This window comes from Onychostoma macrolepis, chromosome 06 (genome assembly GCF_012432095.1).
Source record: "Onychostoma macrolepis isolate SWU-2019 chromosome 06, ASM1243209v1, whole genome shotgun sequence".
In the NCBI taxonomy this organism is placed as follows: Eukaryota; Metazoa; Chordata; class Actinopteri; order Cypriniformes; family Cyprinidae; genus Onychostoma; species Onychostoma macrolepis.
In genome coordinates, this window is record NC_081160.1 from 10,613,528 (window position 1) to 10,638,225 (window position 24,698).

Sequence of the window (24,698 nt, forward strand, 5' to 3'; positions counted from 1 at the left end):
TACTACAAGTATTTAATTAGTAAACTATCAGTATACCTATAAGTTCACTTTTAGTAAAGTTGCAATACAAGCTAAAAACTTTTATGTGAACTAGTTGTGTACTCAAAGTGTACTACTGTTATACTTAAAGTATACTTAAAATTATACATTTATATACTAGAAAGTGGGCCAATTTAGTCCCAAGGAGTATTGAAATAGTACACTTACACGTATACTACTAGCACACTGATATTTGTATACTTACTACATAAAGTATACTTAAAAATATACTTGAACTTTACTTAAGTATACTTAATAAAATAAACTTGAAATATACTGCTTTTTGGTAAGGGATGTGTAGAAAGACGTTTGAGATTTGAACCATGAAGTAGAAAGTGTCCCTTAACCTCAGCAGTCTCACAGACTCTTTCTTTCCTTTAAAAGCCATGTTTGTCTGTGTCTGCTCTTTTCTATGGCTGGACTATGATCACCGAGTCTGCATTTGAAAAGATCCGTCTCTGCTTTGTGTCTCAAATTTTTCTGTTCATACCTCATCAATCGTCTGATAACATTCCAATTTGTTTTGCGTTTTAACTTGATTTTGCAAAAGATCCAAATGGCATGTTACATGACATGGCCATTTATAACCTTTTAGAGATAAAGTTAAACATATTTGGCTTGCCAAACTTGACCTAAGTTCTAAGAACCCCTGGACAAACGGACATAAAGGCTGAGATCAGGTGGTGGAGGGTATGCTGGAAAAATGGTCACTGGAGTGAGGGAAGGAGCCTTATACCGGTATAAGTATCTTGTGCTCTAATTGGCAGGATTAGATGATCATGCCCCTCCTTTTTTTTTTTTTGAATGTTTGTAATATTGTACCTGATTTATGTTTTTATGGTATATATTAAAGTTGGTGAGAAGAAATGGTTTGTGTTTCTAGAAGTCTGTTTTTTTCATCTTGAATTCTGGATGCTGCTTCACTTAAGATTGGTACTGGTCTTTCAAAAAGAGGTTTATTTGGACTTATGACTGGTTCTGTTTCCTTTAGTATGTTGACTTGAATTTTCCTGATGTTACATTCCTTAAGGATCTTGTGAATACACACAAAGTTCCAATGGTGTGTGCTAACAAACTGAACCACCCTTAACTGCCCATTCTCAGCTGAGCTTTATTCTGTTTCATAATAATGTATTTGATGGGATGATGTGTTGTAAGAGTAATATTCATTAATCAAAAAAAAAAGTATAATTTATTTATTTTTTATAATTTATTAAAATAAATTACTTGGCACAGAATTCCCAACTACCTTGCTTTGTGCACAGAGGTATTGTCATGGTGAATAGAAAATGGACCTTGAAAATACACAACAGAATCTGTATGCATTAAGACTTGTCCAAAGAAAAAAATACTGCAGTAACCAAAACAGTTAATTAAAGGAGTGTTCACATACTTTTGGCCCTAAAGTGTATCTAGATCCCTGAGCGAAACTGCTGACACAATGGCTGCATGGTTATTGCACATTTTCATCTTTTGCAGACCCAAGCAAATTACAAAAGATCTGAATATTATCTACACAGTGCACTGCAATTATTTATTACGAGCTCCATTACTGATTAATTTTCATTGGACTTTGAAACTATGACTCTCCTTAGGGCTCTGTGCCATTTTTCAATGTCCTGCCAATGTCAAGACAGCACCGATCTTTCATATTGCCACTGTATCTATTGTGCATACAAGTGTGTGTGTGTGTGTTTTGGGGTACCCACATCTCCTGGCCTTACCCACCAGCCCTTCCTCCAAGAAGAGGACACTGAAGAGAGGAGTGTCAGTTTTCCACCCCTCCCTGGGGCTGCCAGCAGGGCCACTGACGCCTTCTATTTCTCCAGACGCTATTTAAAACTCTGATTGGCAGGAGGCATGGGAAGGGCTCTTTATGGCAGACCACATGGGTTAAAAAAAAAATTAAGCCAAAGGAAAAGTGTCATAATGACCTTATATACCATTTTCTCACCTTGAAGCTGAAAAAAATAAATAAAAAAATTCGGATCTTTCGTTCAAAGTAGATGTTGTATTTTTAAATGTTGTTTTCTGCTGAAATTGTTTTCTGACTGTTTTTCTGACTATATTCCCCTAATAAAGACAAACAATCAGTCTGCCCACATGGTCTGTAACCAAACACGTCATTCACATGTAAGATTTTTGGGAGGGATATATTCTAAATGTAACCAATAAAGTCACTTTTCTGCAGAAGTTTTGGGTGGGATAAATCACAAGTTTACCAATGAAATGACTTTTGAGCAAAGTCTGTGTGCTCAGTGGCCCAATAGCTGTCTGGTTTAGGGGTTGTGTCAAGATCCTGCCCTGACTGTCTTGTCTTTGTTCAATGTGTCTTTGTTTGTTTTGTGTCTAAGCACATGGTTCTGTCTCTGTTTGTGTCTGCCATGTGCTCCTCTTGTCCCACCTCCTTGTTTCCCTGGTCATGCCTCCTTGTTTAGTCCTTGTCTAGTCCTCGTTTGCTTGATTGTGTTCACCTTATCCTCATGTGTTCTGCTTCTTTATATTGTGTCTTTGTGGGTTCGTTTTGGTGTTTACCTGTTCTTACTTTGGAGATTTAGCCTTTCATCTTGCTCAAGTTATTTATATATCTTGTCTAGTTATCTTTTATTCTTGTTTCCTTTTTTTCTCTAGTTCTGCCTAGTTCTTGTTTTTTGCTTTTGTGCATTCTAATCAAGTTTTGTTTCTCTGTCAATTTAGAGTTTATTTTCCCTTATTGTCTATTCCAGTTCCTCTTGGTTCTTAGTTTTTGTTTTTACTTATTTTCTTTGGCCAGTTTAGGTCACTTATTGCTTTTGTTCTTTTGTTTACTTTTGTCTGTCTTGTAGTGTCTTTGTGTTGTCTTGAGTCTCGTCTTGTTTTGTCCTGTCCTGCCCTTTTCCCAGATTTCCTGGCCATCTACCACTACTACCTGGCGGTTAGGTTGGTGCGACTTCTGAGATCCACTTCAAGCTACAGGGTCCCTGTCTTCCTGCCTAGCTCTTCCTCTAGAGCTGCCGCCTCTGTACTTGAGTCTGTTGCTTTCTTGGACTGGCTCAGTGGTCATCCCTCCTGCCTGTATTGTTGTCTTCCCTGCCCCTCTGTTTGGACTGATTCACTCCTCACTCTCCCTGTTGTTTCAAGTCTACGTCTTGTCAATAAATGATCCTTATCTTCTCATTTGCATCTGGGTCCCATTTCTTGCAGAACCTTGACAGGTGGGATTAGTTTCAATTCAACCAATCCAGTTTAACATGAATGACCAAAAGGGGAGGGCACACAGTGCCACGAAGGTGTGAAGGCCCCCTTCATTTAGGGGATTACTTGCCATGGCAACAAATGGCCGTTGCATGGAAGAATACGTCAGTAACATACATCCGACTTGGTACATATCTGGCAGTATACGGACCCATGGTATTTCTGTGTCTGGTCAGTAATACTCCCAGATTTGTCCGAAAATCTGTGGTGTGTACAGGGGTTTACTGGTTCGTATCCAGCTCTTTTCATGCAGCGTGAGTAATTCCATCATAGAATCAAATTACTTTATTTAATATGCTGAATACCCTAAAGAACAATCATAATCCATGAAGCAGACAATGTTTAAAGTAGCATCCCTAGAGCCTTGAGGATCTCCTGATCTACAGTATTATCAGCAGTCAGAGGAGAATCCATACATCCCATTTGGCCCTCCTTGTTTACTTGGCTGTTTATGCCATTCAGCAAACTAGCAGAACAACTGCAAAAGAAAGGTGCCTTCACTAAAAACGCAAACATTTCATGACCACACCAGCACATCAAAAGAAATGAGAAATGGTGTACATACAGGGTTTCTTCCTGCCCCAAAGTCAGTCGTAACAACAGCAACAAAAAGAAAAATCTCTGAATCATTAAGATTCAGCTGACACCGATGTTAGCAAGAAAACACCAATAATAATGCTTCTTACCATCTTTAATGCCTTCACATCTCCTGTTGAAGTTTTCATAAGAGTCCCAGCGGATCAGGGGATCCTGGGTGTTGTAGTCAACAGAGACACTAGGTCCGTTCTGTAGATGATCCAACCCTTAGAGGGACAAAAATTAACTTCAGAGTTGAGGACTTGAAGCATGCATATCTCTTCTATCAAGATCATATCTCTTCTAGATGATGAAAAGATATGTACAATTTACAGTTTTGGTAATATAAGCTTACCTTTGATTTTCTCTGGACCAAAAGAAAAGACAAACTCCACCTTTCCATATTCAGGAAATCTCTCATCTGCTAAATCACATGTTTGTGATTAGTCTGCATGCTGTCTTATCCATAATTAAAAATAACATAAATCAGCAAAAGACAACACACTAACCTTTAAATGTCTCATCAAGGTCATTTTTGGTGAAGACCAGAGCTAAATTGTGTAATGCACATGTGTGGAACTGCACTCTGAAGATCACATCCCTGCTGGGGTTTTGATAACGCTTGTGATAACATTTCAACTTCAGGATGGAGGATATGGAAAAAAGGCGGAACACAAAATATATATGGGGTAAGAAGACAATATGGAAAATACATTTAATGAATTCTTGCTCATCTATAATCATTTCAGTGTCAATATTTTTACCATTGTCCTGTCAATATTGTTACCATTGTACTGTGTCAATATTGTACTTCCTACCAGTATATCTCCTTTTAATAGCAGGCCAGGCTCAATGGTGATACAGATGCTCGTATGGCTGTCGCCTTGAACGTTACTGTAAAACACAGTGGGGAGTGGAAAATGATGGATGGGGTTATTACAGGCATACTTCAAGCTGTCTCAATGCGGAATTGTACAGACTATGCCTAAATGGATGACTAGCTTATTAAAATATTATCATCTACTGAACAAGAACATGAAAATTTAACCATTTAACTTGCAGCAGTAGAATGTCTGGTGTTACACAGGATATTAATGGCATAAAAGCAAAGGCAGAAAAATAGATGGAGAGAGAAGTGTTTGACGCAAGGGTGATATGAGAAAATTATTTGAGAATCCTTTTTGGCCAGGGTAGACAGACAGACAGACACACACACACACACACACACACACACACACACACACAGGTGCAGATTAAGATGGGTTAATCCCTTAACAAGAGGGCAACAGATGTTATACCAGACTCTCTCAGACAGATACTAATACAGTAAACAGCATGCAGAGTTTCAGCTTATCATAAGAATTCATAATTATTTATATGTAACATTTATACATTTTTATTTTTGAGACCTTAACCACATACTTACCCTAAACCTAACGTATCAGGCAGATAAATGTACAGTGAAAATAATTTTACAGTAGGTCACATTATGCTGTTTTATAGGTTTTTATTTTTATGTTTTTTACTTCAAAATAAAATTTTAATGTTGGGTAGACATCCTTCAAAGCAAGTTGCATGCAGCACTACAGATCACACAGAACAGAATGAAAATGCATGTTACAGTTACTAAGCACAGACTTCCTACAACCAGACTTTACATACAATGTCTATGATTACGATAATGAGATCACAATTACACTTTATGCATTAAAATTATTCAGCATGCACACTAAGAAGCAGTTTACTTACTAAATTCCAGATGTGTACACAGGCTGCATTGCTTGATAGATTTTGAGGAAGGGTCGGCAACCTAACGGGGTTAGATATAGTACAGCACAGCACTGATTTTACAGTTGCTTGTACTCAGTATAGAATAATATACATAAACATAAAATTGTACAGATGAATTGAATGTGTAGCAGTGTGTGCACCCACCTCCTTTAGACTCAAAATTAGGGATGCCATGCATGATGACATGGTGAAGGAACAGGGGCTTGTTGTTGATTTTTATGTGGCCAGAAAGGAGACCAGCGAAGTAATGCACATACCTATACATATACACAGCATTATGAAAGGGGGAAACCACAGTATACGAAAATGCAATCACAATTTTTTATATTTTTATATTTTTTAGCCCTTCACCATAATTTTAAGGCTTATTTGTATTTTGGAGCCATTAAGAGAAAATATATGTACAAACCCGAAAAAAAAAGTTGGGACACTGTACAAATTGTGAATAAAAAAGGAATGCAATAATTTACAAATCTCATAAACCTATATTTTATTCACAATAGAATATAGATAACATATCAAATGTTGAAAGTGAGACATTTTGAAATGCCATGCCAAATATTGGCTCATTTTGGATTTCATGAGAGCTACACATTCCAAAAAAGTTGGGACAGGTAGCAATAAGAGGCCGGAAAATTAAATGTACATATAAGGAACAGCTGGAGGACCAATTTGCAACTTATTAGGTAAATTGGCAACATGACTGGGTATAAAAAGAGCCTCTCGCTGCGGTGAAAAATAGTGGAGCAATATCAGAAAGGAGTTTCTTAGAGAAAAATTGCAAAGAGTTTGAAGTTATCATAATCTACAGTGCATAATATCATCCAAAGATTCAGAGAATCTGGAACAATCTCTGTGCGTAAGGGTCAAGGCCGGAAAACCATACTGGATGCCTGTGATCTTCGGGCCCTTAGACAGCACTGCATCACATACAGGAATGCTACTGTAATGGAAATCACAACATGGGCTCAGGAATACATCCAGAAAACATTGTCGGTGAACACAATCCACCGTGCCATTCGCCGTTGCCGGCTAAAACTCTATAGGTCAAAAATATCAAAAATATCATAGATCATGATCTAAACATGATCCAGAAGCGCAGGCGTTTTCTCTGGGCCAAGGCTCATTTAAAATGGACTGTGGCAAAGTGGAAAACTGTTCTGTGGTCAGACGAATCAAAATTTGAAGTTCTTTTTGGAAAACTGGGACGCCATGTCATCCGGACTAAAGAGGACAAGGACAACCCAAGTTGTTATCAGCGCTCAGTTCAGAAGCCTGCATCTCTGATGGTATGGGGTTGCATGAGTGCGTGTGGCATGGGCAGCTTCCACATCAGGAAAGGCACCATCAATGCTGAAAGGTATATCCAAGTTCTAGAACAACATATGCTCCCATCCAGACGTCGTCTCTTTCAGGGAAGACCTTGCATTTTCCAACATGACAATGCCAGACCACATACTGCATCAATTACAACATCATGGCTGCGTAGAAGAAGGATCCGGGTACTGAAATGGCCAGCCTGCAGTCCAGATCTTTCACCCATAGAAAACATTTGGCACATCATAAAGAGGAAGATGCCTGTATTAGACAAGAATGGGACAACATTCCTATCCCTAAACTTGAGCAACTTGTCTCCTCAGTCCCCAGACGTTTGCAGACTGTTATAAAAAGAAGAGGGGATGCCACACAGTGGTAAACATGGCCTTGTCCCAACTTTTTTGAGATGTGTTGATGCCATGAAATTTAAAATCAACTTATTTTCCCCTTAAGATTATACATTTTCTCAGTTTAAACATTTGATATGTCATCTGTTGTATTTTAAATAAAATATTGAAATTTGAAACTTCCACATCATTGCATTCTGTTTTTATTCACAATTTGTACAGTGTCCCAACTTTTTTGGAATCGGGTTTGTATAATATATATATCCTCCTCTTACTTAAACTCCAAATTGGCGTAAAACATCCTCAAATGTCACTTAGATTTTAAAGAATGTAAGTGTTTTAGAGAATGTATTATTAATCATTATTCAAACTGGTTGACACTTATCATCACTAGTTTTAACTCTAATTATCAGGGATATATTTTTATGTTTTACTACAATTTAAGTTTTATCACATGTACTTTAGTAGCACCTGCTGGTTCAATCCTTGAACTGCAAAACGCACTGAATTGAGTTAAAATTTTGCAGCAAGAAAAGTTGTGATTAACAGATATCTAAAGCAAAATTACCTATTTCTCACAAAACAAAACAATTTTTTTTTGTGTGGTTTTGCAAGCAACACTGATTCCAAGATCAGTATTTGAAATCTGCATGTATATTTTGGTAGGCCTTTCAGGGTGGCCTGGGGAGGAGAGGTATCCGAAGCACATCAACTGGTCACTGGGGTTCCTCAGGGATCGGTTCTTGGATCCCTTCTTCTCCACATACACTACATCACTGGGTCCCATCATACAGGCACATGGCTTCACCTACCATTGCTACGCTGATGACACACAACTCTATCTCTCTTTTCAACCAGATGATCCAACGGTAGCTGCACGGATCTCAGGCTGCCTGGCGGACATCTCGGGAAGGATGAAAGAACATCACCTACAGCTCCCTGCCACTCCAACTCTACAGCATGATTTCACCATCCAGCTAGGCACTTCTACAATTACCCCATCAACTTTGATCAGAAATCTTGGTGTAATCTTTGATGACCAGCTGACCTTCAAAGACCACATTGCAAAGACTGCTCGATCTTGCAGGTTTGCTCTACACAACATCAGAAAGATCAGGCCCTTTCTGACAGAGCATGCTGCACAACTTCTTGTCCAGGCCCTTGTCATTTCTAGGCTGGACTACTGCAATGCTCTTCTGGCTGGATTTCCATCAAACACAATGATTCAGAATGCAGCAGCACGACTGGTCTTCAGCGAACCCAAAAGAGCCCATGTTACACCTCTCTTTATCTCCTTGCACTGGCTACCAGTTGCAGCTTGCATCAAGTTCAAATCATTGATGCTTGCATATAGAACAACCACAGGCTCATCACCCGCCTACTTCCACTCACTATTACGAATCTACATCCCTTCCAGAAGTCTGAGATCTGCTAGTGAGCAACGCCTCATGGAGGCAGAGAGGCTCAAAATCACTCTCCAGAACATTCTCGTTCACCATTCCTGGCTGGTGGAATGATCTTCCCACCCCTATCCGGAATGCTGGATACCTGTTAATATTCAAGCAACATCTGAAAACTCATCTCTTTCGACACTACTTGACTTCATCCTAAATCCTAAAAAAACTTTATCTTTCTCTTTATTTATTCCTTCCCTTGCTAGCTTGTACTTATTTGAACAATGCCTGGGACTTGGTGTTGCGAGCACTTCCTCTGTCTGATTGCCTCTTCAAGATTAATAGCTTTATGTATTCCCCAATTGTAAGTCGCTTTGGATAAAAGCGTCTGCAAAATGACTAAATGAAATGAAAAAAATATATATTTTGCAGAGTCAAAATAGGCATGTGTGGTGCATTGCTGACCTCCTCTGGGAAGGCTGGCCCATGGGCATGGCTTTATCTTCATAAAAACGCTTCATGGCAAACCTGTCCAATGCCTGGTCAGCACTGAAAATATGAATGCAAAACATAAACACTCTACACAAATACATGATCCTTTCTACTGTATCCTAAATACACCAAAAAATGTTTCAAATAGACATATCCTACCTGGTAGATAGGTTACTGTAGTGCATATAGGCACCCACCACAACACCAGTTCTCCCCCAATTTCCCTGCAAGAAATGTTGCCAAATTACCAAATTATCAAGAAGACCATGCAAAATGAAAACAAAGCAGTTACTGTCATTTTGAGATTTCAGTTCAGTCATTTGTTTACCACATCCTATTTCTTAATGCTGGCTAGTTTTCAAATGCATGCATCTTTTTTCCCCCTAATATTGTGAATTGGGTCCACTTTTGTTTGTTTGGACCTCAAAATATCTTCTTTTGTGTTCTCCAGAAGACAGAAAGGCATACAGATTGAGGGTGAGATTTGATTATGCAAGATTTTTTTAATTTTGGTGAACTATTCCTTTGATTCGGACACCATTCATTTTCCAACCTGGTATTTCCAATTATCTCAGTGGTGGTTGCTTATCTGGCACAAATTACAACTTTTGAAGTATGTTGTCTTGGATCTTTGGACCACAGGATATTTTGAGCCAATCACATGAGCCATACATGCAGGATAAGATACAAATGATTTATATCATCTCTGGTCATTACACATAACTAGAAAGCAGGTGTCCAGAAAACACTTCTCTTATGACTGAGATGATAAGACACTTAAGTTACAATAGATTCAACTTTTTTTTTTTTAAGTCAGTTAAATAAAATCTAAATTGAAATGCCAATTTGATTCAACTTTAAGGCAGCAACTGATTTTTTTACAGTGACATCATGTCAGTCCGGTCAGTCATGCAAGGTGAAGGAGGTGGAGATTGGGTGCCCAAGGCCAGATGTGATATGATTACCTTGTTGTGCAGTACCACCACATTGTGAGGGTCTGCATTAAGCCAGGTGTCCATGGCTTTACAGATACTGCAAATTTTGTCTAGAGCAGGAGCATGATGATCGGGCCAACCAAAATCCAGCACCTGTCATGAATGCACACATGCATAAATCAACTTTAAGACCACAAGCTGACAGGAACTGTTATATCGATAGATAGATAGATAGATAGATAGATAGATAGATAGATAGACAGACAGACAGACAGACAGACAGAGAGAGAGAGAGAGAGAGAGACAGATAAATAGATCTAACTCACCCTTGGGTTCTGCTTGGTGATGTCATGCCTCCGTTCACTGAGATTAAGCAGCTGAAAGTGAAAACAAAAACCTTTAAACATTAATTGTGCTTTGTGAAGAAAATCCTCATTGCTTATACTTATCCTGATTCTAAACCTGTATAGATTCTCTTCTTCAGCAAAAGGGTCATAGCATTAACATTACCCGAGAAGTAAATATGCAAGACAACCCCGTTCAATCAAAGACTCGCATTTACTGAATGGATGGAGCAAGAAAATAATGCAAGTTTCTAAAATGGATGTGTATAGTTTAATGCTGTTAAACTAAATGTATCCACCTTTTTCCTACACTGTAAAAAGTGATGTTAACTTAACTTAAAAAAAATTAGGTAACCCGTTGCCTTAAAATTTTTAAGTAAATGATAATTTTAAAAAAATAAGTTAAGTGAATTGTCAAGTTCACTTAATTTTATTTTATTTTTTTTATTATTATTTATTATTTAATAATTTTAAGGCAACAGGTTTCCTCAATTTTTTTCAAGTTAAGTCAACTTATCACTTTTTACAGTGTAACAAGCCTGGTGCGTTTTAAATTATGGGAGGTTAAATTACAGTTTTGGGAAGTTCCACTCAAAAAGACTGTAATAAATCATTTCAAATCATAAGACTGCTACAAATAATCCTTATCTGTCATTTTGATTGAATGGGCTGTAAATTTTCATTAATTTTCTGTTTTCAGAATATAGGAGAATAATGTTACGTTTGGTATACTATGATATACTGTAACAACAATATCTATAGAATAGCTCTTTTCAGCCCGCTGCATTATTTTCCTGATTATTTTCATGTTTCCTTTGTATTCTGCTGTAAGTAAATGAAAAGAGACAACGTATACGGTGCATTTGTGGTCTGCTCTCCCGAATTAATTTACAATATAAACCATCAATAATTCCCTGGAATGCACTAAGAATCTTTCATTTTTGTCTCCAAATCCTCTTGTCTCTTTCCAGGTTTGTTTTCACAAAGTTGCTGTAAAATTTTACTGTTAAGAAATACAGACATACAGTATATTACAATAATGACATTTAACACGTCCATAATATTGCTGCGGAAAGAAGAAGGATCGGTAGCACTTTATTTTACAGTCCTGTTACTCATGTACATACTACGTTCTTATTATAGTAATTACAATAACTAGGTACTTACCCTGAACCTACCCCTACCCCATGTAGTTACCTTATATTACCAGTATTTTCTTAGGTAGGTACACTGTAAGTGCATGTACTGTAAAATAAAGCGCAACCGAAGGATCTTTAGGAATTACTCATGGTATATTGAAAGTAATTCGTTAATGCTTTTACAAAGCTCAGGTGTCTTTTGGTTGACTGATTGAATGATATTTCCCTTGTATGTATGTAACATTGACTTTTGTCTGGTTTATTTATTGTAACTTGCTTCTAGTGAGTCTCTTGTTCAGGTTCTTTTCAAGTTTACTAGTAACTAAGTAACTAAGTCTAAGTTACCCAAGTAGAATAATTCTTACAGATAGAGATTCCCTATCACTTAACATCCTCACAGAAAGTGATCATTACATCACGTCACATCACGACATGTCACACTGCATCACATAATGACCAGTTAATAGTCATACAAAGAAATTTATTCATCATAAAGAATCTACTAGAACATTTTTAAAGGATTTTTTGTGACTGTCAGTTGCTCTGAATTTTGGATGATCCTTACTAGATAGTGCTGCTGGTGTTTAGAACGGAGCATGGTGGTCACCTCCCTCAGGTGCACACTGTATTTATGCTCCTCTGTTCCACCAGGGAAGGACAGAGCAATCATGCGCTCTGTGATGTAGACCAGGTCCACTTCATTATTTTCCTCCATTTTTTGCATCAGACTTAGGGTCCTTAGATGGAACAGAAATAACAAATGATAGATTAATCAGATATTTATAATCTTATTTGGCCTGTTTTTATCTTATTGATTTTCAGACACAGGAATTTACAGTTAATCTGATAATTTGCACCATGGCACATCATTTTTCTGGTTGTAACTAAAGTTGGGCAGGTCATAGAGGAGTTGATACAGTATCAGACATAGCTTATTACTGCATAAGCACACATGGCAAACACATGTGGGATCATCTCAAGTTTAGTCACAAAGAAACATTTTACTGATGAAATACAGTATTTGCTATAAAGTGATCCCATTTAGCCAGATTATACAACCACAAATAAAATCTACTAGCCAGCATTAAATAATATTTAATGCACTGATAACATTATTTATAGTTTTTAAAAAAAAATTTTAATATAGTTTTTAAGTTATTTCTCTAAAGATATCCAGGATGTGATGTCAGTGTATATTAGCATACATACCTGGATGGCCTTCGTTTGGAGTCCATATTGGGAGACTTTGTGGATCCCTGGTTATAGAGGATGACAGAAAGCACACACACACACGCACGCGCACACACACACACACACACACACACACACACATCTAATTTAACATCTGTAAGTTTCCATACACACATAAATCTAATAAATATAAATATTTATGCATATATGACCTATTCATTTTAGGTGTGGTGTGCAATGATTATTGCTACATATTTATATTACCATAGGACATTTGGTGAACACATGACAAATTTCATCAATTTTCCTTACTGTAACTCAAATTCCTTGCCATAACTCAAAGGTCACAATAAAACAACAACAACAACAACACTTTTTTAGACTTCTGGGCAGTTTGTTTGATTCTTACCTGATTGATCTTACCTGATTGTAGTTAGTTGTAGTAGTTGTAGTCGTTGTAGTAGCTGTAGATTCACAGGCTGTGGCTACCTGCAAATATAAAGAGGAGGAGATAGAGGGAAAAAAATTCAGACCGAATGCAGCTGTTATATTTTTAACAACTTTCCTGCCTCTACCTTCTCTGAAAAAATTGTGAAACATAAAACCTTTTTACTGTAAAAAAAAAAAAAAAAAAAAATTACACAGAGATACAAGAGCTAATTCAACATTTAACATGAACTGACTGGACATGTTATTGTATGTAGCTGGCCTACATCCAAACAACAACCTAAAATCTTAAATAAATATTAATGTTTTTCATAATGGTTGTAAGAAATCATTGCAGGAAAAAGTATTTGAACCCTTTAGATTTACTTGAGCTTCTTGCCCCCATCATAAAAATGTTCTTCACATAACAAAGAATTGTAATCAGTACATTGTTAGGTTCTAATACTGAACATTGACATCTATGTGGGAACAGCACCAGGGTCTGACAACAGGGTGAAGTGGTGGCACTTCTCCATTTTATTAGTCTCACAACTCTGCACATAATATGTGTTGCACAAAACACAAATAAAAGAGGTTATTCCTTTTTTTTATTTATTATTATTTTTTTAACTTTGAATGATATTTTATCATTTTGGCACATTTTATATAAACATTTCATGGAATCCAGGTAAATCGGAAGTGTTCACAATTCACATACTTTTTAAATGTATTCCTTAATGGGACATATAGAGGTCAGTGTTGGCAATTTTGATTTACACCAGTTATATATTTTTCTAATCAGCATGCATCTTGCGGTAATTACTGGCAATCGATTTTTCACAGAACTTGCTTGAGGAGTCATATTTGTCCATTAAATCAAAATAATGAAATGCACCCTCACAACCCACATTCAAATGCTTTTTTCCTCACATTACAGGCAGTCTTGAAGCCAAGACAAACCAACACAGAAACAGTTTTTTTTCTTTTAATTGAGATGCTGTTTTTGGTGTGTGGAAAACAAACATGATGTTTGTAGTGTGTTCTTTATTTTATGAATGAGATTAACAATATGTAAACACATGAACACACCCAATAATGAAAATTCTGTCCTCATTTACTCATCCTCAAGTTATTCCAAAGAATATATTTAAAAAAATGTTGATAAACAAAACAGTTGACATTGAGTTCCACAGTATGGAGGGGGTGGGGGAACTATGGAAGTCAATGGCTACTGTCAGTTCTTTGTTCATTCTTCAAAATATTGCATCTTCTTTTTGTGTTTAACCTCACTTGTTGAACTACGACACATACAAATGTTTATAATGACGTGTTTTATTGCATCAACAATAATAAAAACAAAATATGGATCACCACAGTTTTAATTAAAACTTTATTATATTTAAGATATGAAATAATGGACTAATAATGTTTTTCAAAGTACAAAAGTCTAAAAGAATACTAATAAAAACTACAGTATCTAGCAAGTTAATTAGCTCAACTAAAACAAAACACTGTATTAAAATAGTGCCAAAAATTTCTAACATATCATTCAAGTTTGACAAATACTGTAATTAGCTTGCTTGTCTCTAATAATGAACATTAGGCAGTGGAAGTTGTTTTAATATGAACTGCAGAAGTGCTTAACTGCTCATTGCCTCATTTAATCATCAGTATGAACTATCAATGCATAAATCAAACTCACTAAGACCGCCAACAGTTTTTTTTTTTTTTTTTCACACACCAATTAATCCATGTATGTGGTTTCAGAAAAATCATATAGAAGATTAAATTTGCTCTGAAACTTCTCAGTCCTGTCTTGCCTGTTTAAGATGGGTGGCATGTGAGCTCCACTGACACAGTCTTCACTCCTTGGTTGTCACTCCCAAAATTTGCTCTTAAATTGCAATAAACTTTTATAATTCTGAAGTCACTGCACATGTCAACGCTGCCAGTTCATTCAAAATAAATTCTGATGTCACCATAGGTACCTTTGTTGCTGGAAGTCATTACATATGTGGATGGCATGTAATAGTTGTCTTTACCAAAGAAAATCTGCCAAGAAAAAGACATTTGAGCACTAGAACATGAACACCTGTCTGAGGGTGGAGCTGCATTACTGGAAGCACCTGTGAACAATCTGCATCATCGCTGGAGGGAGTTATAATCCATGGTGAACCACCAGAAAGATGAGTAACAACTTCTCTCTCAGCAGGTAGTGACTAGGAAATGCACCTGAAATCATGTGCTCATTCCCATGAATCAGTATCCCTGAATGAATTAGTGGAGGCAGTGGAAATGCTAGAGGCAAAGAGTCAGTTCCCACAGTTTTGAATGCCCATGAGGCCCAAGCAAGGCAGGTGGATTATATTCTTGACCACACAACACTAACATGTAGATCTGAGTGAGAAAATCATCTGAATGGACATTGGGTCATGACAAGTTTCGATTTTGGTAGTTTGGGAAGCTTAGACAGCCTGGTCCAATCATAAAATGTGATCACCATCATTGCAGGATGCGATTCTTGAGCCCTGGATGTTGGTCTGGTTAAAAAGCTACCTGTCCCACTACTTCTAAGCAGAGGCTGGCCGGGTTTTAACCACCTGCTTATACTCACCATGCAGCCTGCTACCAGAGACATGTTTGACTATTGTATCAGAAGCCCCACATGCAGCCCATCCTCCTGGTTTGAAAACACTGCCCTAGGATGTACTCACATGTATATCCATTAATTGTTTTTTTTTTTTTTTGCCTTTATTGGTACACCACTGAGTGAGCGACAGGAAGCAAAGAAAGAGGGGAGTTTAAGTTGTTAAACAAGTTTAAGTTGGGAGTTTAAGTTGTTCCCCTTCTGTGTGTGTCTTAACCAACTCAATCCAGTTCAAGTATGTTGAATGCAGAATAATATTTGACAGCTGCAGCAGAAGGGAAGATTTTTAGCTTAAAATTAAACCTGTTCCTCTCATAATACATTACATTAGCTTTGGCTTTAGTGGATGGATTGTATGGACAACTTTTATGGACTTTTATGGAAGAGCTGTGATTCTTCAAAAATTCCCCTTTTGTATTCCACTTTAATCTGATGAACATGAAATATAATGGCACATAGGTTGATAATGACACGACAGTGAGTAAATGACAGATTAGCTCTTTAACAAAATCGAATAGCATCTGGATCTCTAGGGTGTCCTACAAAAAGCACTGTTTCCAGATACTTTTTTCCTTTCTGGAAGTTTAAAAAAGCTTTCTTCTTTCAAGCTGTTTTTATCAGATACAAGTCTGCTCCATTTTAATCAATTTCTTAAAAAAACAATAAATATAAATTAACAAAGTAAATAACATATATTAGCAATTAATTTAAAAACAAATACATACAAATAAAACACTGTCCATTTTCCTGCTGGTGCTGCTCCATTTTCCATGTACAATAATTTGTCTGGTAAAGAGTATTTCTCTCTCTTCATCGGTACACAACACCTGCTGACCAATATTTATAAACTTGTCATACCCAGTGGTGCATGAGACAATGAACCGTAGTGGGGCCTCATACAGTTTGACTTCATACAGATCTATACATTATTTTTATCTTGCAGTTGAAGAGAAATTTTATGTTGATATGTTTTCAGACCTCAAAATTTACACTAAACCAGTGTTATGGTTACATTCTCTGTATTTTCTTCTATTCTTTCTACAATGTTAAATGAACAGATATATATTGAAGGAGAAAATAAATGCGAACAGGTACTACATCAAAAACATGATATCTGATTTTCCTTCACTATGTTTCTGTCCCCCAATGAATAATGGCATCAAAGCCATTTTAAGGTAGCTCATCTAGAAATCAAATTAGGTATTTGATTAACTACATGCAAATGTAAATAACTTGTAACCTGGTTGTTCTGTTCAGTTCCTGTTTCCAGTTTGTGTAAATAAAACTATATTGCTGCATTTAGATCCAATCTCTGAACTTGTATTTGCAACCATTTTGTGACAACAGCATACGCAATTTAATTTCATGTAATATTAGCGTAAGCCTACAACAAACCATTTAGAAATGTTGTTCTTAATTCATAATGCACCTTTTAGACATATACTTTATATATAATTCTGAAAGACATAATATTGTAGGACAAAACAAGTTTTGAAATGATTTGCTTTTAATTAGCCTAATGTTAATACATAGCTACTTCATAGATTTGACTGTTTTCAAGAAGTAGGGTAATTGCAATTTAATTGGGGTATAGATGTCCTCATTCATTTGCACATTCACATTCATCCTCTCATTGCATGGAACATTTGACTGCATAGTACACATTCCTTTAAAGACATTTAAGTAATTTTTTTTTTTTGCTGAATATGTTTTTCATACTCCTCTTTTATTGTGAATAGATTATTATTCATGTCTGCTAATGAAAATAAACTGTGCCTATTATTGATTTGTCTTCTTCATTTACATTACATTTATTTATTTGGCAGATGTTTATCCAAAGCAACTTTTAATTGCATTCAAGGTGCATGATTTATAATAAATGCATGCATTTGCTAGGAGCTGAATCAATGACCTTGCCGTTGCTAGTGCCATGCCCTACCTTTCAAGATAATTCTTAAGATTATTATTATTTTTTATTTATTCATTTTTTTTTGAACATGCTAGCATGTTAGATCACTGATAGAATCAGGCAAACATCTAATGTGGACAGCAGGGGATAGGTCACACGACATGGTGATGCACAAATTATGATTAATAATGTCTGAAAACAACCAAGAGCAAATTGTCTCTCAAATAGTATATTTCACTTACGTGTCTTAAAGGCCTCAGTTAAAATGCTACAGAGCCTTATGTCAAAGCACTGCCCAAACAGCTATCAGACAGACTCAAAACAGATTTTCATGCAAAACACTTCACAAATATTTAAAAAGGGCAGTCTGGCTTCAGTATCACCAACTCGCCAACACTAAACACGAATTCCGGAAATGTTGGGATGTTTTTTTAAATTTGAATAAAATGAAAACTAAAAGTCTTTCAAATCACATGAGCCAATGTTTTATTCACAATAGAACATAGAGAACCTAACAAATGTTTAAACTGAGAAATTTTACACTTTTATCCACTAAATGAGCTCATTTCAAATTTGATACCTGCTACAGGTCTCAAAAACGGGTGCAACAAAGGGCTGAAAAAGCAAGAAATATTGAAAAGATTCAGCTGGGAGAACATCTAGCAACTAATTAAGTTAATTGACATCAGTTCTGTAACATGATTGTAAAAGGGATGTCTTAGAGAGGCAGAGTCTTTCAGAAGTAAAGATGGGCAAAGGCTCTCCAATCTGTGAAAGAGTGCGTAAAAAGATTGTGGAATACTTTAAAAACAATGCTCCTCGAGGTCAAATTGCAAAGGCTTTGCAAATCTCATCATCTACAGTGCATAACATCATCAAAGATCCAGAGAAACTGAAGAAATTCAGGGACAAGGCCGAAGACCTTTGTTGGATGCCCGTGGTCTTCGGGCCCTCAGATGACACTGCATCACTCATCGACATGATTCTGTCATTGACATTATTAAATAGGCTCAGGAATACTTCCAGAAACCACTGTTGGTAAACACAATCCACCGTGCCATATAAAACTTTAGATAAAAAAGTTTGTGAACAAACTTTGAAGTTGGCTTAAGAAAGTCTGACCTATTAAATGTAGTTTTAACAGCTTGCAGTTTAAAGGTGTTCATTTGAAGAAGTCTGAAGTTTAAATAAGATAGATAGGAATATTAAATAGATAGACATATAGATAGATAGGAATTTTGAATAGATAGATAGATAGATAGGAATATTAGATAGATAGATAGATAGATAAATATGAATATTAGATAGATAAATAGATAGATAGATAGATAGATAGATAGAGTCAGATGGTGTTGCTAGGGTACTTGGGGTGGTTGCTAAGGTGTTGCTACGCAGTTGCTAAGGTACCCGGGGTGGTTGCTAGGGTGTTGCTACGCGGGTGCTAGGGTACCCTGGGTGGTTGCTAGGGTTTTGCTACGCGGTTGCTAGGGTACTTGGGGTGGTTGCTAGGTTGGTTGCTATGCGGTTGCATTGATACTTTGTATCCAACCTTTACTATCTAGATTAAACTCCAGAAACTCATAACCTCGATGCCCAGACGTCTTCAAACTGTTTTGAAAAGAAGAGGAGATGCTACACCATGGTAAACATGCCCCCGTCCCAACTATTTTGAGACCTTTAGCAGGCAACAAATTTGAAATGAGCTCATTTTGTGCATAAAATTGTAAAATTTCTGAGTTTAAACATTTGTTATGTTATCTATGTTCTATTGTGAATACAATATTGGCTCATGTGATTTGAAATTCTTTTAGTTTTCATTTTATTCAAATTCCAAAAAAAAATGTCCCAACATTTCCGGAATTCGTGTTGTACATCACTGAGGTATCTACAATGGAAGTAAATGCAGCCAAATCTGCATCTGCATTAAAATGTTACACAGATTAAAATGTTATCTTACACAACACTAACGAGACTTGACAAACTGAACTGAAACAGAGAGAACTCAAGCAGAGAGTGCAAACGAGGTGCCTAGTGGCAAAAAAGCTGAATGAAATGACATCAAATAGGTAACAATGGTGACAAACACAGAAATGGAAATGGTGCAAACACAAAAAGTCCAGACTGAGGTGGATGATGGGAATCCGGGAGAGTGATGGAACAAAAGAAAGTCATTTCTTGTAGCTTTGAACTGGAACGGCTGGATGGTGAACCAGGCCACAGGTAGAATGGTGTTCCACTCTCAGTACAGACAGAGAGCTTAAGAAACACTGCTGCAGTTGAGGGAGGAAGAAGTGAAGGAGGAGTCAGGGTGACGGGCCTAGGTGAAGTGATGGGATCTGAGGTCGGAGACAGAGCCAAAAGATCCCCACGGCTAGGAGGAGCTGCCTTGCAGCAGGCCTGAAGTGTTGCCGTGCCACTGAGAGGAATAGAGGAAGAGCTGAGGGGCTAATGGGAGACAGCGAGGACTGGGTTGCAGGAGTGGCTGAGGGCTAGAGAAGAGACTAAGGAGGAACAGAGGGACTGGCACAAAGCAACATGATTTGGGTAGACACCGTTAGAGATTTGGAGAGGAGGCGGGAGAGGGAGGCTGGGAAGGACCAGTGAGACATAAGAGGAGCAGTCCGATTTGGGTGTAGTAATGGGGGCAGGCAATCATCCTCTCTGAAATCAAAACATCAAAACAAGAGTAGCCAGAAATGTAATGTCAGTGGCAGAAACATAATGTCAGTCTGGATGGGGCTCACTTCCATTCCCAAGTAACCCACATGAACTCCCACAGTGATGGATGATGCAGCGAGCTCACACACCTGGCCAGACACGAGTAACTCCAGCTCTGAGGCGATGTTCTGCTCCATCACTCCTGTTGGTGCTGGCTCATACATCGCGGCAAAGTCAGGTTTTCTGTCTGAGGTGGGCTGACGATGCTGCTCCTCGCAGTCTGATGGTTTCTGGTTGGGCACTGGGTTGGGAGTGGGGCTGGCGTTGTCATCGTCAGATCCGATGGTGAGCAGTGATCCACATGAGACCAGCACCCACTCCACAAATTCAGCAAAGCTTCCTCAAAGATTCCCCAGACAACTGGGCCTTGTGGCGTTATTAAGTCCAGCAATCAAAAATGAGCAGGACCAGTCATCTGGGAAGGGCGGGTTATCCATGTTGAAAAAACCCAGCATATGCTGGTTAGGTATGTTTTGAAGCATGGCTGCTGGTTTGATCTGGTTTAAGCTGGTCCTTAGCTGGTCATGAGCTGGTTTAAACTGGTCGAGAGCTGGTCATGAGCTGGTCCTGAGTAGGAGCTAGTTGCTTAGGACCAGTTTAGTACTAGCACATGACCAGCTAAGGACCAACTTAAACCAGCTCAAACCAGCAGCCATGCTTCAAAACATACCATCCATGGTTTTTTCAACAGGGAGGTTGAGGAATTCATCCACATGTACCTCAAGGGAGTGATTTCCCTGCTCAAGGTACAATAATTTAACAAGTGGGTATGACCATACATGTACATGGGGAAGGAAAAAACACAAAGCCCACCACTGTAAATCACTTCTGGGTCCAGTCTTCTGTCACAACCACTGTATGCAAATGCACAAAGATGAAGATTCTGATTTCGATTCCAAAAGTCTTTAATAGATCACACAGGTACCTAAAACACGTAACACTGACTACGTTTACATGGACATCAGTAATCTAATTGTTTACCTTATTCTGAATAAGACAATATTATGATTAAGGTGTTTACATGATTTGATTTTAGAATAATCCTTTCATGTTACCGTTTTACATGTTATAGTACATAGATCGATTAATGGCACACGTCATTACATCACCACACAACGCCATCTGACGTCCCCTCCAAAAATTCACGTATAAACATATGTGATGATCGTGATGATGCCATATACAATTTTGGGTGTTTCATTTTTATTTTTATGAATGCTTCAAGTGCAGTTAATTATTTGTACGTGCATACAGACGACGGCGGCGTTGAAGCTCTTTTATTTGCTGTCAAACGGTTGACCACTGCTGTGTGTGTGTCCTATCGAAAAATGCAGCAAAAAGTCCTACACGGCGGTAATAATGTATTAAGGTGTTTACATGTCTGTATTGCACTTCAATAATGGGACTAAAATAGGAATACTCCACATGTCTTAATTCGATTTGTGTTTACTTCGTTTATGACTTTAGCTGGATTAAGGTAATCAAAAATCTCTGTTTATACATGGTAGATTCTTAATCAGAGTATTTTCTTAATCGTATTAAAATCGGAGTATTGATGTCCATGTAAACGTAGTCACTGACGAGGCCAGGCCAACTGAACTGAAACAGAGGGAACCTAAGTACACAGTGCAAATGGCAACACAGCTGAATGAAATGACAAATCAAAAAAAAAAAAAAAACCACTGCTCATCCTTAAACCTTGGATTACAGTTCTCATTTGCATATGTGCAGTATCAGCAACCATGATTGGATAAATACAGTGCACGAGTGGTCAGTGTTGGGCACGTTACTTTAAAAAAGTAATTAGTTATAGTTACTAGTTACTTCTCACAAATAGTAACTGAGTTAGTAACTGAGTTACATCATTATAAAAGTAACTAATTACCAGGGAAAGTAACTATTGCGTTACTTTAAAAAAAAAAATGTTCAAATGTCAAATAACTTTGAATGCCCCCAATATTAAATATGTTAAATTAATGAAATGGACACTAAAGAGAATAAATTATTATTATAAAACATCGTACATTAATGTACACTATGTATCTACTGACACTTAGTATCAGTCAGTCAAGCATTATAATATAATATTATGATAATTTAATATTATATGATGATAGAACTTTAGTAATTAGAATAACCAAGTATGAATGGATATTTGTCATCAATATAAAACGCACTAAGGATTAATGAGCTGCTGGGTTCATGAATATTAATCACGTTGTCTGCGTTCGCTCGAATTGATTTGCTGAAATCAAAACAGGGACGACAATAGGTGAGCGCCGGCCAATGAGATTGTCTTTGCGCATTAGTTCCGCCCACTACCAGAGAAACCGGCAGTTCTTAAAAGCCGAAGAATTCCAAAGGAACTCCGTTATTTTGACAGGAAAATACAACAGAGAATATCGTTTACATGTAGCGCGTCAATTCTGCACGTTATGAAAGACTCTCTTGCTCTGTATCTTTCTTTGCGTGCGTGTATGTGAGAGAAAGCGACGGCGAGTTATGGTACGTCAAATACAGCTTCACTGCGCATCCATTCAGATGAACTGAAAAATTAAATTCTAATAATATAATATAGTAACGCCACATTGTATTGTCAGTAACGGTAACGGCGTTGTAACGGGGAAACAGTAATTTGTTTGATTACTCGTTACTGAAAAAAATAACGCCGTTAGTAACGCCGTTTATTTATAACTCCGTTATTCCCATCACTGCCAGTGGTTTAAATAACCAGCTTGTCTTACAACATACAGCTTCTGCGACTGTACAAAGCTTGTGTTATGAGACCCATACTGTTTTATTTCTGATGAGATATGTCTCAGAGTCAATGTTTCACATTTGTCATTGCAATTAACCCTGCAAAAGTTGCGCTAACCCTGCTCCAGTAAAAAAACAGACCATGGACCCTATCATACATCCGGCGCAACACAAATGTTATTTGCTAGTTTCAGTCCGACGCAGTTATCATTTTCACATCCTCTGCCAAGTTGTTTAAATAGCAAATTCATTTGCACCCATTTGCATGGGCGTGCTGGTCTGAAAACGAGGTGTGTTCAGGCGCACTGTTGGCGCGTTGCTATTTTGAGGCAACTGAAAATACTGCGCCATTGATCAACTAAAACCTGGTCTAAAGTCAATGGCGCAGTATTTTTTGTTATTCAAAAAGCGTGTTAGTAATATGCGCCTATAGGCAGGTCCACAACAAGGTGCACAAGGTGCACTCTGCTTATTACACACACAGCAGCAGCACACAAACATGCCAATTATTAAAAACTAAATTATTACAATGTAAAATATTATTATTGTGTAGGCCAGTGGTTCCCAGCCATGTTCCTGGAGGCTCCCCAACACTGCACATTTTGCATCTCTCCTTTGTCTGACACACCCATTTCAGGTCTTGGAGTCTCTACTAATAAGCTGATGATCTGAATCAGGTGTGTTTGACACTTTATTTTGATGGGTCCACAACATACAACATACTGACTATGAGAAACTTTGCAAGTATATGTCAACTTATTCTACTAACCCTGAACCTACCCTAACAGTCTACTCTGAGAGTTAGTAGACATGTAGTTGCGAATTAATGAGAAGTAGTTGACATGTAGTTACAAAGTTACTTATAGTTAGTAGAATGTCTAAAGTGGACTATCAAAATAAAGTGTAACCAAAGTGGATTCAGACATGCCCTAAGTGCACCTGCGCTTTGCGCTTTAGACCATGCTTTTAGATCGTTAAAATAGGGCCCCATGTCTTCAAGTGTGATTCTGACACACATGTACACAGAGGTCAGTGAAGGTCATTGAAATAAAAAGCATAAAGAAAATTTTTCATGTCAAAATCGAGCATGATACACAACTAGATAGAGAATAATAAGTTATCCTTCTGTGATCTTGCTCTTAGAAAAAGAAAGAAAGAAAGAAAGAAAGAAAGAAAAGGGTAAAAAAATCCATGATTTACCTTTACCTCACATTTCTTATGGCAGGACAACTTGCACTCTGCAGGAAAAGGAAAAAAAATGCATTAAATGTAATCATAGAACTGTTAAATTCAAGGTTAAATTTACAGCCATTTATTCTTACTGTACCAATCCACTCTATAAAAGGTCTTTTGTAAGGATAATCTGATCTATGTGTTATAGAAGCCAGGTGTAAGTACCCATGGCTAATTTGTCTTTGCATACTATTTGCCCTGAGTACAAA

At 37.4% G+C, this 24,698-nt stretch overlaps 1 protein-coding gene across 11 annotated transcripts in view; it reads right to left on the reverse strand.

Moving 5' to 3' along the window:
* Window positions 1-24,698, reverse strand: part of tns1a (tensin 1a) — a 101,917-nt gene that overhangs the window by 17,809 nt on the left and 59,410 nt on the right. For 5 of the 11 annotated variants that reach the window (XM_058779003.1, XM_058779002.1, XM_058778999.1 and 2 more), the window contains exons 3-16: window positions 24,457-24,494; window positions 13,223-13,288; window positions 12,818-12,864; window positions 12,174-12,345; window positions 10,452-10,502; window positions 10,156-10,278; window positions 9,350-9,414; window positions 9,164-9,247; window positions 5,785-5,897; window positions 5,599-5,659; window positions 4,668-4,743; window positions 4,359-4,488; window positions 4,205-4,273; window positions 3,960-4,076 (exon numbers count right to left, since the gene is read on the reverse strand). In XM_058779003.1, the coding sequence (XP_058634986.1) occupies window positions 3,960-4,076; window positions 4,205-4,273; window positions 4,359-4,488; window positions 4,668-4,743; window positions 5,599-5,659; window positions 5,785-5,897; window positions 9,164-9,247; window positions 9,350-9,414; window positions 10,156-10,278; window positions 10,452-10,502; window positions 12,174-12,345; window positions 12,818-12,864; window positions 13,223-13,288; window positions 24,457-24,494 (1,212 nt within the window). Of the gene's footprint in view, window positions 1-3,959; window positions 4,077-4,204; window positions 4,274-4,358; window positions 4,489-4,667; window positions 4,744-5,598; window positions 5,660-5,784; window positions 5,898-9,163; window positions 9,248-9,349; window positions 9,415-10,155; window positions 10,279-10,451; window positions 10,503-12,173; window positions 12,346-12,817; window positions 12,865-13,208; window positions 13,289-15,213; window positions 15,250-24,456; window positions 24,495-24,698 lie in introns of those variants that run through there. The other 6 variants (XM_058779001.1, XM_058779005.1, XM_058779000.1 and 3 more) reach the window with 5 other exon arrangements.